We start from the raw sequence: 19,631 nt of genomic DNA, 5'->3' as shown, positions 1-19,631 counted from the left end.
CTTGGCGTGCTGTGCCTGAGCACAAGGGAAATCCCGGCAAGCCCTTGGAATAACAGTTGATACCCACCCCCCCATGGTGGGTTGCTGCATAGGGCACTCCAAGAGGGCAGGAGAGGGGAGTGAACCCCAGGATCAGCTGGAGGATGGCTCCTGTCATTTGGTGTGACCCCCATTTTTTGTTTCCAGTTTTTTGTTTTGTTTTTGTCTTTAAAGGTGGGGTCCCTTAGTTAAGGTGGAATCTCCTAGTCTACTCAGTCTGTTCCTGAACTCAGGGTCTTCCTGCCTACCTATCCTGGGGGCTGGGATTATATGCATGATATACCACCACAGCTGGGTGATCTTGAGCCGCAGCCTCCTCCTAGATAGATGAGTGATGCTGGTGATAATTCAGGACATGTGTTAGGTGGTGGATACCATGCTGCATACAACCTGGCTTCCCTGATAGATTCCTCCAATCAGCAAGGTGGCAGTTGGACCTGGTCAGTGGTGGGGAATATCCAGGAGGGATAGCCCCTCAGGTGTCAGCCAGCAAGGATGGATGCAGACAGCCACCATCAAAACCAGGGACCCACGGAGGTGGGACAGTTGGTTGAGGGGATAGCACACACTCCAGGGCATGTCATAGGTAAGGCTGAGACATGTTACAGGGCACAGAGAGGCCAAGCTCCTCTTGGCTACTGGCCCAGAGACAGGTGCCCTGGGTGCCGGCTACCCAGGCCTCATCCCATCCCACCCCGTCTATTCACTTTACAGATGAGCACGGTGAGCCAGTGTGGATGGCAGAGCTCCAGGCAAGCTGGCTGTGGTGGGTGTGGGAGTTGGGGGGTAGATGTTCATTGGTAGCTTACTTGTGGAAATTGAAGACTTACCAAGCCATCTGCAGAGAAATGAATCTATTCTAGAACTTTGGAATGGCTGTGCCCACTTGTGATGGGACTCCCTCCTCTCAACTGTGGGCGCCCCGAAACATGTAACATGCTGGTGAGAGCGGGATAGGGAGAACTGTTTCTGAAAGATCCTTGGTCAGTATGGAAGGTCATCAGCGAGGGTGACTGTGTCTGCTGCTGGGGTCTGTTTGGATCTTGTTGTTGGTCTGTTTGCTCCAGCGATGCCAAGATAACTGTTTTTGGAGAATGGATTTCAAGGCAGCACGACATAACAGCAATAGTTTAAACTTGAGTGTGGAAGGTGTCTCGTGCTTTATTTGGTTCCGCCTGCGGCAGCAGCTCACAATGAGTTCCTGGCGTTAAGGTCTGCGAGACATAGCCGTGGACATAACTAACTGAAACAGAAGAACGGTAATAATGGGGTACAGGATGATACGAAAGACAGCTGTGTGCATGTGGGGGGGGGGGTATTTGGAAAGAAGAGAGCCAGATGTGGTTCTAGCACAGGTAAGAGGTGGCTATTGTAGGGGATCAAAGCGGAGATGAAAGACAACTAGAGAGTCGTTAAGAAGAGACAGTTGGGCTCTAAAGAATGATTCTGAGCTCTGGGCTGTTTGCAGAGGGAAGCTTGCTCCTGGGTGGGAAGGAGCAAAACAGTCTCTCCCATCGGAGCAGGAACACTGGAACATTCCACAGCTTCAGCCCTTTCCGTGGCTCTGCAACCTGTGGTGGTATGGGGTGGTGGGGTCGGGTCCCAGACACACATTGTAGAGCAGGTCCACAGGTGTGCTGTGCTGTGAGGGTAACCTGAACGCACCCACTGCCTCTCTATTCTGTCAGGCATCAAAGCCATTTGAGGGGCTTCGGGAAACACAGGTCTCAGCTCCCACCTCAGTTCTGGCTCAAATGGCCAGAGAATAAGGTGGGATCTTCATCTTTCGAAGCATTCTCCAGTGTGGCAGGGAGCCCTGAGGAAGAGCGGACTAGGTACCCCTGCCTGCAGCTCTGTGGGCATTGCTGGTTCCCTCTGTGGGTCTGGTGGCCTGGGAGTGACTGTCTGGGAGGAGGGGCTGGGCCCACCATTTCAGCTGTAACCACAGCTGCCTGCCTGTGAGGCCATTTCCGCTTTTGAGGGGGGAAGCTGGAATAGCTTATCTCAGCCTGGAGGAAGTGGAGTGAGCAGCAGGAGGGGTTCTGAAATGTGTGTTTTTAACAGACTATTCTAAGTGCGGGAATTTCCCCAAACAAAGCTCTGGGGAAATCCCCGCCAGGAGCTGGCTGCTTGGGAAAGGGCATGGGCATTAACAAGTTTGTGGGTGACAGGCTGTCCCTTCCAGCTGTGCCTCCTCCAGGCTCAGCCTCAATGACTCTGAAAGGCTGGGTACTTCTCACCTCCACCCACCACAGTTGATGCCATCAGGGGTGTTTTTCTCAGTTATAGAAGAGAAAGCAAAGGCTCCAGGCCTCACTGGGACCCAAACTATGCTCGTGGGACCAGGTAGTCCAGTGCTCTTAAACCCTGTGCAGCTTTGTACAGCAGTAAGTCAGTGAGAAAGAGACTTGCTGCCCCTAGAGGAGAGTCATGCCAGGCACTGCGGATGGGTTTGTTCTCCCGAGTACAGCCAGGAAGGGGGCACAAAACACGGTTCCAGTGCTGATGCTGTGTGATGTCATTTCTTGTCCAAACTCCCCTTTAGAATCAGCTGCCCCATCAGAAGTGGTAAAGTCAGATTTAGCAGATTTAGCAGAGGAGCATAGGTGCCGTTCTTTGTTGGCTTTTAAGAAACCGACACCCTTTCTGATTAGGTTCATAACAGCTCTGTTACCAGTGGCCTTGTGAACCTAGGCGTTGGCCCATTCTTTGTAGGTAGCACACAGCCTTCCCTGGTCGCATCTGCCTGGAGGTTTGTCCGATGTCCACTAGAGAGTTGTGCCCTCATCTGAGAAGGTAACAGGCTTGGAGGTGAGGTGATGCCTTCTGAAACCAACGTCTCGAGGCACTGTGTAAGGCAATTGGATACACAAATGGTACCCCAGGGAAACAACCTTTCTGAAAGTTTTTCAACAACCTTCCTGTCATGGTGGTTCAACTAGAGGGTTGTGAGCCACTATATTGTGTTTCTGGAACGGGTGGGCTCCTGAGAAATGTTCTTTTAGAATTGTCTCAGGCACACAGACCTATCGAAATATGAGGGTAGAGACTCTTGCAGTTAGCATGCTCAAAGCCCCGAGTTTAATCCCCAGTAGTGCAAAAAACTGAGAGAAGAAGATAGAGGTCTTCCTGAATTAGGCTGGAGCTTTAGTAAGGACGTACTTAGAAACAGAACTTGTCTGCCCTGGCGGTGGATGAGACCTGAGAGTCTGGGTATGTTAAAGTGACTTTGGTTTGGGCAGCCCTGACTCCATGTTTGCAGGATTGTTTTGCTGAGAGAGGGAGAATTTGTTTTCTCCAGGGATGGGCTCTGAAATGATTATACAGTTCCAAGCTGTCAGCCCTGAAATCGAATCAGTGCATAGGAGCAAACTAAACAGACTCACAAGGTTGTGGTTATATTGTGGTTTAGTGTGTGTGTGTGTGTGTGTGAGAGAGAGAGAGAGAGAGAGAGAGAGAGAGAGAGAGAGAGAGAGAAACAGAGACAGATGATAATTAAAGAATGGCCATGAATTTGAGAGGAAGTTTGGGGGACATAGGAATGGACTACAGAGAGTGAGGAGTGATGTAGCTATGCTTGTTTTTGTTTTTAATAATTTATTTATTTTTAGTTTACTTTCATTGATGTTTTGCCTGCATGTATCTGTGTAAGAGTATCAGATCTTGAAGTTACAGACAGTTGTTTTGTTGAATTGAACCCAGCTCCTCTGGAAGTGCTCTTAACTACTGAGCCAGCTCCCTTATGTTATAACAACAACAACAACAACAACAATAATAATAATAGAATGTCTCATGGAGAAAAAGTATCTTTTCCATACTTAATTTTTCAGCAAAAGAAATTATATTGCTAGCTGATGTAAACTGATGTAGCCACCTTAGAAAACAATATAAAAATCTTGCAGCAGAATGAGCTACCCCAGCACTATTCTGATTGAGTTCAGAACCCAAAGAACTGAAAACAGGGCTTCAAAGTGATGATGCGTGTACTCATGCATACGGCAGCATTGTTCATCGTGGCCAGGAGGGCAGACACCCAGTATGTCCATCCACATGGAAGCAGACAAGCAAACCGGAAAGGGAGGCACGCATGGCCTTAGGACAGAAGGGACTTCTGACTCGGGCAACATGGACAGACCATGTGTGTGTTATGCTGAAGGAAGCAGTTGCCACAGCAAGGCTCATGCGACATGGGTCTGAACACAAACTATCTGAAGTAGAGTCACAGACACAGGAAACAGAAAGGTGGTTGCCGAGGAGCGGGCAGGGGAGAGAGGGAGGAAAGGAAGTTAGCGTTTGTATAGGGCTTCAGTTTTGCAAGATGAAAGCGTTCCAGAGGTCCTTATATAGTTGTCAGCACAACACTGCTCAACTGTGCTTTAAAGGGGTTAAGCTGGAGTTTTTTAAAAATTACACCTTTAGCCGTTGGTGGTGGTATATGCATATAATCTCAGCATTGAGAGAAAGAGGTAGATAGGAGGCGGCAACTGGCCTACAACATAGTGAGGCTTGTCTCTAAACACCCAGCCCAAACAAGCAATTCTCTTCTGATTTCTCTTGGTCTTGCTGGAGTACATTTTGAAAATTTATATTAGTTATTTATTACAGAAAAAATGACTGTGAGTTAACAAGTCACCTTTACTAACTCCCGTCGATGGCAGAGGAATTTGAAGCCTCTTGCGGCTTGTAGGGAGTGACTGCAGAGGTGCAAGGCCCGGCTGGGGAAGAGGTTGCCCACAGAGGTGGGCATGGGATTTGGCAAACATCAGCTCACGCCAGGCTTTTCAGGTCCGCTTTTCCCATTAGCAGCGTTCAGCTCTGCTGAAAATGATTCACTGCAAATGTCTGGCACCAACCACACCACTGGAGCAGAATGAAGTCGGCTTCATCCATCCCAGGAGGCCTTGGATGTTGCAGAAAAAAACAAATCCTGTGGAGCTTCCTGTGAAAACCTCAGACCAGGATTTTGAGTTTGCCGTGGAAGCAGCATAGAGCACGGGTAGGGAATGGGATTGGAGGCACGAGAGACTACTGTAGATGAAGACCAACTGCAGGGCTTTTCAGCCATCATCTGAGGCGGGTGCTGGGCTGTGATCCCAAGGAGACCTGGTGTCCATCCTAGCCTGGCCTGGCACAGTGTGGCTCAGTTATGTAATTTCTTGGAACCTTGCTTCTCCACTAGCCATTAGGAAAGCACGAAGTGTCTTCTGTACCAGGTGTTTTCATGGGGTGCAGGACATGCAGAAATAAAGCATCTATGCCTCACCCACAGGACTGGGAACTTAAGAGCCCTAGGGGTTAGGAGTGACAAAAATCACAGCTATCATTAAGGTTGTAGAAGGCGAAGAAGGAAGGTTTGTTGTTAAACACTGGGAGCCAGGGATAGGGTTCAGCAGTTCCTGCTACTCCCACAGCAATGTAGAAGCATTGAAGTGTTGGTGCCAGTCCATGTTCACCGTCACACAGATTTTTCTATCTGGTTACCAGTTACGGCCATCACAGAGGTGGTCAGTGCTGCCCTGGAATGGGAGGGAGGAGATATGGGCCATTGAGGTCCCTCCACACAGTGCCCAGTCAAAAAATATTCTGCACTCCGCAGAGTTTCCCTTTAATCATTTTGTTTATTGTTTATGCACGTGCGTCTGGAGGACAGGGCACCACTCGTGAGAGTCAGTTCTCTGTATCCACCATGTGAGTCCTAGGGATAGAACTCAGGTCCTCGGGCCTGGCTGTGGGGGTCTTTACCACTGTGCCGTCTTGCCCGCCCCCAGTTTCATTTTTTTAGAATGCTTTTAGTTACTTATACTGATTGATTAATTGAGACAGCGTCTCCATACTTAGCTCAGATTGGCCTCTCAACTTGTGGCAATCATCTTGCCTCTGCCTGAAGATATGGTTTTCAAATGGGATGATCAAGAAGAAGGAGTCTTAAGAGAAGTGTCATGTGGGGCGGGGGACATCAGGATGCCATCAGAACCGGGGTGACAGGGTGTGGGTGTGTGGCAAACTTCGGGGCTTTGACTCTCCCCTGTCGCTCATGTGCAGAGATACAATTTGGATGAGGAGTGATGTTATTGCTTCCTGGAAACAGGACGTGGGTGGGGTCAGGCAGGGAGGCCAGCAAGGGGGAGCTGAGCGAGCTTGTTAGGATGACCCAGGCTAGTGTCGGGAGACAGGTGGGAGATGGCTGGGTTCTTATCCCCTTTGGAGGGGAAGACAGAGTCCAGGTTGGCTGTGAAAGGCAGGAAAGGAAGGATGGCCTTGGAGTATATAAAACACGAAAACCTGCTCCCCTTACAGATGGCGGGACTCAACTTGAAAGGGGCTGAGTGTCTTTGCCCATGGTTCTTTAGCCGGAAAGTGAAGCCGGCCCAGCAGTAATCATGTAATTGACATGTAATCATCCCTGCCCTGCAGCTTACACCTGTGTACCCATGTGGGATGGATGTAGGGAGGTCGGCGTGGTCCTCACTGCCAGGATTGGCCATCTCGCTATCATGCCAGGCATCTTTCCTTACACATTGCATGTCTTCTGCCTCTAGCCATGCCCATCCCAGTCAGCTGGTGCGGAGCCAAAGTCAGTGTACCTGGGCTCACGGAACCCACCTTGCTTCTGTAGTACTCAGCAAGAGCTCACTGTGGTGCTGAGTCTGTCCCACGACCCACTTCATTCTCGTAAGCATTTATGGCCGCAGCTCAGAGGCCATTTGGCCTTTTGACCTTGTCACTTTGGGTCCCTGTCTCCTGTGAAGTCGAGCCCTCTTTCCAGCGAATCCCTTTTATTAGACTCCTGTGAATTATGGGTTGTAGATGGTAGATACTGGCTTAAAAAAGAAAAAAAAAAAAAAAGACTGATTTTCCCAGCAACAGGCAGATCGGGTGGCAAGGTTCTCACTGGGCCAACATCGTTCACTGGTTCTCTGAGGGAGAAAGTGTTGTTTTCAGGACTTTCCTCTGACTGAGCTTCCTTCTTCTTCTTCTTCTTCTTCTTCTTCTTCTTCTTCTTCTTCTTCTTCTTTGTTTTTTATAAATCTGGCTCAGCCACCGCTGAAATGTGATAAGGAGAAATGGGGCTGGTGGTGTTGGGCAGTGCCAGGTTGCTGCTGGCTGACAGCCAAAGGTTCCTGGGCCCCAGCCAGACCAAGGGTTTGTCTATGCTCAGCTCCCCCACGATCGTTAGAACCTTTTAGCTGTGAACCTGGGTGAGCCCCACCAGGTCTTACTACAGGCTGCTGTCTTCCCTGCAGACCCCCACGCCCTCCTCACCCCCCACCTTCCCACCCCCTCCTGGGGTTCACAAAGGCTTTTATCTCTACTGCTGTCTGTGATGCCTGAGATGCTGACTTACACATGCAGAAAACCTGTTCTCATTTCCTGAAGGCTTCCTTCCTCAGCATCCCACACACTTACACCCCAGGGTTGTGCAATAGATCACGTACTAGTGCAACTGTCCACTCCGCACCTGCAAGGCCTGTGACCACAGAAGGGGGATGGAAGGTAAGACTGAAAAGGAACAGACACTGTCCTGTGGCCTCAAGTGTGTTTCTCAGACAGCCAAGGTCTGACTTCCTCAAGACCTCATTCTCCGCCTCCTTTCCCCTCCCCCCATCCCTGAAGGGAGGGGGAAGCTTGCAGATGCTGAGGCCTTGCAGACACGTGTACACCCAGTGGCTACCCCTGCCCTTTGCCTGAGGAGTCAGAAAGACACCAGATTCAGGACAGCGTAGGAACTCCTACGAGTGTTTCTGAGCTTCTTGGCTTTGCCTTCAAGTTCAGGAACACCTTGACTCACTTCCCGAGGTACTTCCAAGGCTGCTCACTACTTTATAGCCAGAACTCGTCTGATTGCCATCAGGGATGGGAGCTGAAGCTCGGAGGAAGGGACTGGACGCTGCAGGCAGCCAGCAGCCACTCAGGGCCCGAGGCCCAGCTCAGCTGCACCACATCAGCTTGTCCAGAATTCATGGACTCACCAGCATCCGGGGCCTCAACAGCACTGCTGTATATAGCTGGGCACAGGCTCTGAACTGGCTCTGAAAGTGGGGTCACTAAAAGCAACACTGTGGGTTTGCAGGTGTCAGGGGACCTCAGCCTCAGGAAGCAAGGCAAGAAAGCATGGATCTGTGAGCGGGTCCAGCCAGGTCAGATGCTGCTGGAAGAAACGGAGTTGAGTTGAGGCTCATGGGATGGGGCGAGCCAGGGTGGGGTGGCTGCCGCAGAGGGGCCTCTTTCACGCAACACTGCTTCTTCCTACGATGTCACTTTTACCAGTCCTTCCAGACCCTTGTTGAGCTCATCTTCAGTTGCTCCCCACCTGAGCAGGATGTCCATCACTCACGGACACCGGCTGTGCTCCCCTTTGCCCAGGCTGATACCTTGCTGCCCCTCACTGCAGCACCCTCCTCTGTCCTCAGCCCTCCTACCTTTCTGTTTCAGCAGAATCATTCAGTCCTTCCTATCGCACAGTCTGCCAAAATCATCTTTCTGAAACTTGCAGTGTAAAGGGACCCTGGACTACAAACTTTTTGTCCCCTGACTGAAAGCATTGAAAGGAGACAATTGATATCACGTTCCCGTGACCCAGCTCTTGGCCAAGGTGGGAGACCAGTCTGGGCTATGTGTAGTGAGACCAGTCATACAACCACACACTGCAAGAGCATTCATGAGTTTCTGTGGCTCTGGGAGTCTCCTGCCTTCTCCCATTCTCTCCTTTCCTTACCCAGAGGACCCCTGGCCACAGAAGACACATTTGTGGATACATGTGATGTCGGATTCCCTCTGTATGCTGTGAATATGTTTTATTACCATGGGTTAATAAAGAAGTTGCTTCAGCTTATAGCAGGGCAGAATACAGCCACGCTGGAAGAGACATAGAGAGAAAGTACGCAGAGTCAGGGAGATGCCATGTAGCTACCGAAGGAGACAGATGCTAGATCCTTACCAGTAAGCCACAACCATGTCCCGATACATAGATTAATAGAAATGGGTTAAATTAAGATGTAAGAGTTAGCTAGGAATATGCCTGAATCATTGGCCAAGCAGTGTTGTAATTGCTTTAGTTTCTGTGTGATTATTTTGGGTCTGGGCAGCCGGGATACGAACGTGCAGCCTCCTACTACATAAGAGAAACCTCAGACCAAATCTGGCATATGCTGTGTTTTCTTCTTTGTGCTCTGGGGACAAGGTTCAGATGAACAATAGTAATAAAGAAATCCAACAGTAATGACAAACATAGACCGTCAGAATCAAGGGTACTTACCTAGCATGCATTGAGCATTGGGTCTCTTTCTGGTACCTTAAGTAGAAGCCAGTAAGCAGACATTGGAGTTATTTCTGGAAATTTCCATTTAGTTTTTTTTGCAACCATGTTTATAAGAAATGGATATCCTTGGAAGTGAAGACCAAAATGGAACCCCCATATTTTTATCAATTATTATTAAAAAGTTTTTTTATAATACAATTAACATAATCTCCTCTTCCCTCCAAACACTCCCATAGACCCCTCTTTGCCCTCTTTCAAATTTAAGACTTTTTCACTATTACATACATATGTATATATGTATATACACATTATATTCCTAAACGCATACATACAACCTGTCCAGTCTGTATAGTGTTACTTGTGTGTAAGTTTGCAGGGCTGACTGTCTGGTACTGGATAACCAATGGGTGTGCTCCCCCCTGGGGAGGACTGCGTCTCCTACTCCCGGCATTCCTTAGCTGTCTGTAGTTCTTCATATAGGGGTGAGGTCTCACAGGTTCCCCCATCCATCTACTGGTTTTTGTCCTTTTCTGCTCATTTTGGGTGGTCGTGTTGGTGGGACTTTATGTGTATCTTGGTTATTACTAGGAAACATGGGCCCACAGCAAGCTTCCTGCCCCTCTTCCACCAATGTTTCCTCAGCCTTAGGTGCAGGAGCGTTCTCTAGATCGTATCCCCTGGGACTGGGCTTCACAACTCTGTGTTTCTATTGGTTGTGGTTTTCTGTATTGGTCTCTGTCTGTTGCCAAGAGACGTTCCTTGCTGAGGAGTGAAGACTGCACCTTTCTGTGGGTGTGAGGCGAACATTTAGTGTGGACTTAGGAATTACGCTATCTGAGTGAAGTGGAGGTGTGGGTTCTCCTCCAGCACCCACGATGTCCCTCGCTCTGGGTACTCCCTCCATATCTGAAGCTCCCTTTCTGTTGTCCTGGTGAAGATGCCCACGGTTTCCATTTCTGATACTGAGCACCATTCCTTGTGGGTTGGTGACCTGAGAGGAAGATCAGCCCACGCTAACTCCATGGACACCTCTGGTCTTGGTTTTCTGTTCCCTTATGGGCTGCAGAAGAGTATGTTTTCAAGAGTGACGAAATTCTCACGCTCTTTATGCTTCATGACTATCAACAGTGATGAAATCCTCACGCTCTTTACTTCAGGAACATCAACACATTGCTTGAGAACATTATTATGTTCCTGTTCCTTTTTGTTTTAAACGAGGTCTCACTCGGTAACTTAGGTTGGCCTCTAAGCCATGGGGATCCTCCTGCCTCAGCCCAGGTTCAGGAATCCCAGCTATGAACCCTCGTAGTTGACTGTTACCTGTATTTGTTATATCCACTCTGGAGTGGATTTCCCACTACATCACATGTAATTCCCTCTCCCTCCACTCCCAGTAACTGTTGGCAGTATCGCCAAAGGTGCTGGGGCACTGAACTCTAGCTGCCCTTGGCACCAGCTGCCACCTCAGGGTTAGGGTTTCACAGGGAATTTCCTAACACTTCCCTACTCTCGGTGAGAGAAAATGGCCATTTTCCACGAGGAGTGTTCCTAGTGGCCAGCTGTTTGACCCTATAAATGGATGGCTGTTAGCTGTATCTTGCCCTGTCACCCTGGCTCATCGGGAACTCGCTGAGTCCCCAGATTTGCTGCTGTCCCTCTACCTTTGCCTCTTGAGTGCTGAGATCCCAGATGTGAGCCCCCATGCCCGCATCTTTGAAAACATGTCTTCTCTGGCTTCTTCCCGGCAGTCTCTTCAGATGGAGGTGCAGAGTCTTCGGCCTTAGTGGATGACAATGGCAGCGAGGAGGACTTCAGCTATGAAGAGCTCTGCCAGGCCAACCCTCGGTACCTGCAGCCAGGCGGGGAGCAGCTGGCCATCAATGAGGTACTGGGATCCCACACATATCAGATACTTGATTCTCAAGGCTGTGGCCCTCTGATTAGTTCTTAGCATGTCCTGAAGTCTGGGGCTCTGGCTAGCTGGTTTCCGACACTGAGTTTCTTTCATGTCCAGGGACGCATCTATAACTGAGCTTTGTTCGTTACTGACAGCCCTCCCATATGCACTAAGGTAAAGGGCCGCCGGTCTTCAGGGCTGGCTTCTCAGCTTTTTTTTTTTTTTTTTTTTAAGATTTATTTATTTATTATATATACAGTGTTCAGCCTCCATGCCTGCAGGCCAGAAGAGGGCACCAAATCTCATTACAGATGGTTGTGAGCCACCATGTGGTTGCTGGGACTTGAACTCAGGACCAGTGTTCTTAACCTCTGAGCCATCTCTCCAACCCGCTTCTCAGCTTTTTCAATGAGCCCATTGTCTCAGAAATCCTCACAGCTGATCTCTGAGGTAAATGGAAAACACTTGTCTGTATTTTAACAGACACCCTGAGGTAAGGACATGGAATTACACTGGGCCTGGTGGTGTGTGTGTGACACCAACAACTCTGAAAGCTGAGGCAGGAGGCTCGAGTTCGAGGCCTCCAGAGGCTGCTTACGGAGACCCTGTCTTACATAAGGGCAGGGTAGTTCAGTCAAAGAGTGCACAGGTCTCCGGGTTCTATCTCCAGCAGTTAAGAGGAAAAGGTGAAGTGATTTTCCTACTACAAATGGCAGAACTACGATCCGTGTGTCCCTTATTCCTGGTCAGGTGGTGTTGTCTTCCTATTGCATTGCATTAACTCCCCTCCCCTCCCCCTCCCCCTCCCCCCCAGCTCCCTTTTCGGTGGCTCAGGTGATACTCTGCACTTCATTATGTGATTACTTCCTATTATATGGGCTTGTAGGAGTATTCCAGGCCTCACTGCAAAAGGCTAAGTAAGCACTGACATACGGCGGCTAGATGTAGTAAACACATGTTTTATTTGATTTAGATGACTTAACCACGGTGGAACTCCACTGTCAGTCAAGGGGTTTCGTACACCTTTGCTTTTTGAGACAGCCTTGCTGTATGACCCAGACTAGCCTTGGACTGGTGATCCTCCTGTCTCAGACTCCTATGTGCTGGGATTACAGATAGATGTCACCACCCTTAGCATGTATCAACCTTTTTAAGGTTGATCTGAGTTTCCCTTTAAGAGCAGGTCACAGGCGCCTACCTGATGCCGTGTTCCTCACCTTATTTCATATGACTAGTTTACCTGGACAGCACAAGTCCTTCCAGACAGAGTAGAAGGCGGCGCGCCACCCTGAGAAAGCATACCTAGCACGCGGCTCTTAGTCTGCCCGTGTTGCCGAATGCTAAGCTTGCTCTCCCATCTCTGTTCCAGCTCATCAGCGATGGCAGCGTGGTCTGTGCAGAAGCACTGTGGGACCATGTGACCATGGATGATCAGGAACTGGGCTTCAAGGCTGGGGATGTCATCCAGGTCCTGGAAGCCTCTAACAAGGACTGGTGGTGGGGCCGGAATGAAGATAAAGAGGCCTGGTTCCCTGCGAGCTTTGTGAGGGTGAGTGTGGCCCTCTGTTTTCCAGGGGTGTTCTTGGGAAGGGACCTGTAGAAGAGATTGAGGTAGATCTCAGTCTTTCCTCGGGCCCAGCTCTTCTGTCAGTGTGTTTAACATCACACATAAGCCGGACCTGTAGGAAGTAAGGCAATTATAGTGAGGATCTTAATGAAAGCAAACAAGCCATTTGGCATTGGTGCCACCCATGGATATTTATTGAAGGCACCGTGCCTTGATAACTCGGCACAGAGAGCAGACGCCTGGGAGGTCTTTGCCTTGCTTCTGCTACTGCCCCCGCTTCCCTAAGCCACCTGCCTCCTGTGTGTGACCTGTAGCTTCGAGTCAACCAGGAGGAGCTGCCCGAGAGCTGCAGCAGCTCCCATGGGGAAGAGCAGGATGAGGAGAGCAGCAAGGCCCGCCACAAGCACCCTGAGAGCCAGCAGCAGATGCGCACCAACGTCATCCAGGAGATCATGAACACCGAGCGCGTGTACATCAAGCACCTCAAGGACATCTGCGAGGTACGTGCCAGTCAGAGGCGGCCACCTCCTCCAACCCCATGCGTCTCCTTAGATCCCTAGACAGGATGCCCAGTCATTTCCCTGCAGATGAAAATGTGGTCCTATTTGGTGATGTTGCCCTGGTGTTTTCAGTGATAATTGGTAGACACCGTAGCAGGGAGCCAGAGAGACAGTGTGACTGTGTAGCAATTCCTGGGATTATGGACACTGGCCACCATGTCTAGCTGTTATTCAGTAGTCTCGTCCTGGTTCCAGAGAACAGGCCATTAATAGATGTGAGGCTGGCAGTTTCCTCCAAGCTGGCTTTCAGTTCCCGGATCAGGTGAGCGATGTCGCTCTGAATGCTGATGTCAGCGCTGCCCCTCCAGCTGTGATCGCTCAGTGCTAGAGCCAAGCTTAAGTCAGGACAAGTTCAATCGTGGATGAATCGGCTGCATAGCCTGCCACTGCTCACCTCTCATCTGTACAAGTGTGGTGACTGAAGTGGCTTCAGGCTGCTGTTTCAGGAGAGTCACAGCTTCCGGCTAAGCAGGGCCAAGCCCCGACCGTGGACGGGCCTAATGCCCGGCCCAGCTCAGCTCCTCACAGTGTTTTCACTGGGCACATACCCTCTTAGTTGCCTATCACAGATGAGAAAGAGACCTTGAAGTTCAGAGGCAGGGTTGTCAGGCACTGTGACCCTGAGCTCACACTCTGCATCACCACAGAAAATAGAGGAATTGAGGGGCTGGGGTGCAGTACTTATGCACATGCCCAAGCCCCTGAGTTCGGATCCTCAGCATCCACATAAAAGCTGTCTGCGGCAGCATGTGTCTCTGATCCCAGAGGCGAAGATCGACAGGTCCCAGGGCCTCTCTGGCCAAGCAATCCTGTCAAAACTGTGAGCCCCAGTTTAGTGAGAGGTCTTGTCTAAAAACAAAAACAAAACAAACAAACAAACAAAAAAACAAAGATGGAGGGTGATTGAGGTCACATGTAACTAAATGAGCAAGCCTACCAACACACTCATGTACAACACATGCATGTACAGACTTCGCCACATACGTGAAGAAGGAAGTGGTTTATATACTAAATGGTCTGTTTATTCTGTTTAAGCGTGTTGTGTTACTTTGGAGGTAATTGTTCCGTGCATGTGTAGACTTTCCGTCCTGTGTCACTAACTTTCCCAAGCCAGAGCACAGCCCTGACAACATGCATAGAGAAGGAGTAGTTAGCCCTCTTACAAGGACACAGACTGAGGAAGGACAGACTTGTGCTATGGAATGAAAGCAGGTGAGGACGGAGTCTTCGGTGTGGATATTCTTGAGTCTTGGCTGTGGTTTGATAGATCAAAACCACATTGGCTTGACAGAAAGCCTTCACACACTGACCTCCCCCATGTCCCTGGCCTGGAGAATTAGAATCTAGTAAAGGAGGCAACGTGAAGCCAGACATGGGCACACCAATCTGTAATCCCAGCAGTGGGTAGGTGGAGACAGGTGGATCACGGCCCTTCGGTCAGCCAGCCTAGTCTACTTGGAGAGTTCCAGGCCAGTAAGGACTTGGTCTCAAACAAAAAGGACAGTGCCTGAGGAAGGACACCCATGGTTGTCCTCTGACCCTCATATGAACGCACGCGCTCCCCCACAAAAACCTGAATGCACATACAGACAGCACACACTGTGGCAATGTGAATTTTTAGGCTCTGCCATTTGAACCTCACTTCTGGAAACTTGAAATCCATGTGAAGCTTTTCACTTTGGTTTTGGTTTTAGAATATCTCCGGTGAATTGTAGTTGTAGATGTGTGATTGTCTCATCAGGGCCTCACAGAGATAAAAATCATTTTCTCTAATTGAAATTCACTCCAGCTTAGGAATAGTGCCACATACCTGTCGTCCCAGCACACAGGAGTGTATGTCAGGAGGAATGGAAGTTTGGGACCAGCCTAAGCTACCTGTGAGACCCTGTCCTGAAAATAGAATAAAATTCAGCCCAAGACCTTGGCATGGGGCCAAAGCACAAATAGAAACAACAAACTGTATTGTTCAAGTATCTCCAAACAAATAAAACCGTTTGCTTTTGTTCTCTGCAGGGCTATATCCGACAGTGTCGTAAGCACACGGGGATGTTCACGGTTGCGCAGCTAGCCACTATTTTTGGAAACATCGAAGACATTTACAAATTCCAAAGAAAGTTTCTGAAAGACCTTGAGAAACAGTACAACAAAGAGGAACCTCACTTAAGCGAGATAGGATCCTGCTTTCTTCAGCACGTATGTCACTGTCCCTCCTGTCACCCCATCCGGTCAGACAATAGCATAGAAAGGCACCTCCGCCAGAAACACTCCAGACCTTTCTTCCCTTGGCTCACGTACTGCCTTTAGGTAGATGGGATTTTCCTTTTCCAGAGGGTGAGTGATCTAAGGTCACATGCTCACAGGCAGATGGTACACAGCCTCGGAGTTTCTCTGGTGGTGACATGAGTTATTGGTCCTTGCTATTTAGGTTGACTATAACTGACAAAAGATTTTAGAGATTTTATTTCTCTACTTAGAGAATAGTTTAGGTAGTACTACCAGTGGCAGCAATGTACCCTCATTTCCTGGGTGCTGAACCCCATAGTTTTTTAGAGGCAGGGTGCTATAACTGAAGCGGTGGCTAAGCCTTCATTGGAACTTCATGGTGGTTCCAAAAGAAAGCAGGCAGGAATGGGTCCCTGGGTATCCAGGTATCCTCGAGGCACTGAAGACCAGTGTGGCCAGAGCAGCCTAGGCCTGTGGGTGAGAAGCTCAGGAGAGGCTTTGGGGGTGAGCAAAGGCAGGGCAAGAACACGCAGCTGAGTGGTCTCAACAGCAAGGAGAGTCTTAACTGCTCCCACTGCCGTAGTCAGCCCTGTCAGGTGCTGGCCCAGAAGCCAAGAAAAGGAGCCTTGCTAAAAAGGGGTGTTTTCCAGGGAAGTCTGGCAGGGCTGGTTGTGCCAACAAAGAGTAGTGGTCTCCAGCACCTGCGTCGTCGAGTTAGCAGGCGGGGTGGCGAAATCACAAGGGGGGGGGGGGCTCGGCCAAGTCTGCATGGTCAAGCAGGGGAAGCAGGAAGGAAGGGCAACCGTGGGTGCATGGCCCAGCAGCGACACTGGAGGGAAGGTGGTGGCCAGGGATGTGGGCTTGAACTCAGTGACAGGGCTTTCAAAGCAGTGTCCACCCAGTCTTGAGGAACAGGGGGCAGAGGAAAGAGTGCAGCCCCAAGCCCGGGAGAGCAGGCAGCAAGAGAAGAGCAGCAGTATCGCTGCACCTCAGAATGAGAAGTCTGCAAGAAGGGAAGTGGGCAGTGGCCTATCCGTTGGAGAAGGAGTACCACGTGGAAGCCAGGCCCAAGGGTTAGGCAGTGTGCCAGCATCATGTGGTACCTCCAAGCCAGAGTTTATCAGTGGAAGGAAGGGACCAGGATGGAGAGCCAGACCTCAGAGCATTGCTCCCCCTCTGCCGTAGGCTTGGACTGGAGTGAGCCCAGGGGGTAGGGTCTCCGATCCTTCTACCCACCATTAAAAAGAACACAGTTATCAACCACCCACAAGTGAGCTTCCTACTGACCAGGCATGAAAGCCACTGCCAAGCGTGCATTGCCCTTGGGGTGTTGGCCTGTCCTCCCTCTTCTCCAGGAGTGTCCTCACAGATGGCTCAGGGCCACTGACTGACAAGGCTGCCTTCCCTTCCAGCAAGAGGGCTTTGCCATCTACTCCGAGTACTGCAACAACCACCCGGGTGCCTGCGTGGAGCTGTCCAACCTCATGAAGCAGAGCAAGTACCGGCACTTCTTCGAGGCCTGCCGCCTGCTTCAGCAGATGATCGACATCGCCTTGGATGGCTTCCTCCTCACGCCCGTGCAGAAGATCTGCAAATACCCGCTGCAGCTGGCCGAGCTGCTCAAGTACACCACACAGGAGCACAGGTGAGATGCGGGCCGCCCAGGGGCCGTGAGACTGAGCCCCAGCCAGCCTGGTGCTTCTGGCAGAGACAGGTGCTGGTGGTGCTGGTGCTGATGGTACTAGTGGTCCTGGTGCTGGTGCTGGGGGTCCTGGTGCTGGGGGTCCTGGTAGCCTTGCGGTTCTGCCACTGAGCTTCATGGATGAAGTTCTCAGAAGTTTACAGTGTTTATCACTATAACAAGATATAGGAAGATACTCTGTGACATCCAGAAATAGAAAAGCAAAATAATTCTTTTGTTTCTTTGTTTTGGTTTTTTTGAGACAGGGTTTCTCTGTGTAACTTGAGCCTATCCTGGAACTCACTCTGTAGACTAGGCTGGCCTCGAACTCACAGAATCTGCTTGCCTCTGCCTGTCTCCCAAGTTCTATCTCCCAAGACCACCACCATTGCCCATTATGCAAAAGAATTCTTAGGCTGGTTCTGTGAGTGCACGGAGGGTTGGCTTTGTTGTTGTTACTGTTTAATTTAATTTTGGATTTTTTGAGATGGATCTTGAAATACAGCCGAAGTTCATCACGATCCCACCTGTTTCCTACTAGGGTTACAGGCAAGCACATCACACTTGGCTGCACAGGAATTTTCACTTAGGTGTTATTTGGTACAGTTTACAAATATTATGTTAATATCCTTTGTAGTTATTTATTGGCAAATCAGTTTTTAGTTTTGAAAGAAATCGATAGTACTACAGCAGTCCCCTTTATTCTTGGGGGATCTGTTTTTCTAGATCCCAGAGGATACCTAAAACTATGGACAGAACTGCATCCCTACATGTGTATGTATGTGTATATGTGTATATACACACAGTCTTTTTCTGATGCATACACACCTATAAAAAGATAAAAACTGGGGGCTGGAGAGATGGCTCAGTGGTTAAGAGCATTGCTTGCTCTTCTAAAGGTCCTGAGTTCAATTCCCAGCAACCACATGGTGGCTCACAACCATCTGTAATGAGGTCTAGTGCCCTCTTCTGGCCTGCAGATATACATACAGACAGAATATTGTATACATAATAAATAAATAAATATTTAAAAAAAAGATAAAAACTGCTCATAGCGGCTCACACCTATAATCTCATCACTTTGGGAAACTGGCAAGAGGATTGCTGTTGGTTCAAGGCCATCCTGGGCTACTGTAGAGAGTTTTTAGAATAGCCTGAACTACAGATACAATTCTGTCTGAAAAGGAAGATATATTTACAAGTAAGATACTGTAAGAGATTAACAGTAACTACCAAGCAAAGCCTTCTGGAGAGATGGCGTGGGAGCACAACGCTTTCCAAGGTGGGCAGCTGTAACCACGCACACTCTGCAAGACGGACTTCATGCTTTAGAATAATTACAACAGTATATTATTATTATTATTACAAATGATAAATAATTTCAACTTAGGAATTATTCCTGGAGTCTTCGGTTTAACGTTTCTAGACTGCAGTTGGTAATGGGTAACTGCAGTTCAGCAAAATGAACCTGGATAGAGGAATGAAGGAGGGTGAATCTGGGTAAGGGTGAGAGTGAGCCCTGAGGAGTTGGAAAGTGACTCACTTCTGTCCTGCGCCTCTGGCAGAGACAGGCGGAAGATCAAAGTGCCAGGGGCTACTGAACAGACCCTAGTTAGGGTGAAGGCTTAAAGAATTAGACCCCCAAGGGAATAAGGAGGAAGAGGCTTGTCGAAATGAATAAAAGAGAAAGACAACTGTGTAGGATCTTTCTGTCTCGGATGTGGCTATCGGAAGAGCTTAGTGGAGAAAAGTAAGGAAGTCAGGAGAACCTCAATTGGTAGAGGCTAAAAACTAACTACTGAAGGGCATCATAGTAGTGACTTGTAGATGGAGACTGCATGCTCGTTTCCCGGCTGCCCAGAACCAAACAATCACACAGAAACTATATTAATTACAGTACAGTTTGGCCAATAGCTTAGGCATTTTCCTAGCTAGCATCTTAAATTAACCCATTTCTATTCATCTGTGTATCACCATGAGGCTGTGGCCTAGCTGGTAAGGTTCCGGCATGTCCTTCTCCTTTGGCAACTACATGGCATCTCCCTGACTCTGCCTACTCTCTCTCTATATCTGTGTTGGGATTTCCTGCCTGACTTTACTCGGCTAAGCCATTGGCCAAAGCAGCTTTATTCATTAATCAATAAAAGCAACACATATACAGAAGGACCTCCCACATCAGTGATTTGGGGAAAATAATGAGAGATCTGCGAAGCGAAGCAAAGCCTTCTGGAGAGATGGCGTGGGAGCACAACGCTTTCCAAGGTGGGCAGCTGTGACCACGCACACTCTGCAAGACGGACTTCATACTTTAGAATGTTCTGAGTATTTTACCATGGGGGTGCAACCTGCATGGCACAGCACACATGTGGGGGTCAGAGGGCAACTTTGTGGTGTCAGTTCTCCCC

At 49.3% G+C, this 19,631-nt stretch overlaps 1 protein-coding gene across 4 annotated transcripts in view; it reads left to right on the top strand.

The window, feature by feature from the left end:
• Spata13 (spermatogenesis associated 13) overlaps positions 1 to 19,631 on the top strand; it is a 136,611-nt gene that overhangs the window by 104,829 nt on the left and 12,151 nt on the right. For all 4 annotated transcript variants that reach the window (XM_041633934.1, XM_041633935.1, XM_041633933.1 and 1 more), the window contains 5 exons: positions 11,047 to 11,183; positions 12,565 to 12,744; positions 13,077 to 13,262; positions 15,336 to 15,515; positions 16,958 to 17,190. In XM_041633934.1, coding sequence (XP_041489868.1) covers positions 11,047 to 11,183; positions 12,565 to 12,744; positions 13,077 to 13,262; positions 15,336 to 15,515; positions 16,958 to 17,190 — 916 coding nt within the window. The remainder of the gene's footprint in view (positions 1 to 11,046; positions 11,184 to 12,564; positions 12,745 to 13,076; positions 13,263 to 15,335; positions 15,516 to 16,957; positions 17,191 to 19,631) is intronic.

The sequence above is a fragment of the Microtus oregoni genome, unplaced genomic scaffold (genome assembly GCF_018167655.1).
Source record: "Microtus oregoni isolate MIOR12 unplaced genomic scaffold, Mior012 000045F_ref0000178, whole genome shotgun sequence".
Lineage (NCBI taxonomy): Eukaryota > Metazoa > Chordata > Mammalia > Rodentia > Cricetidae > Microtus > Microtus oregoni.
The sequence above is the reverse complement of the archived record's forward strand: the minus strand, read 5'-3'. Positions and strand labels throughout refer to the sequence as shown.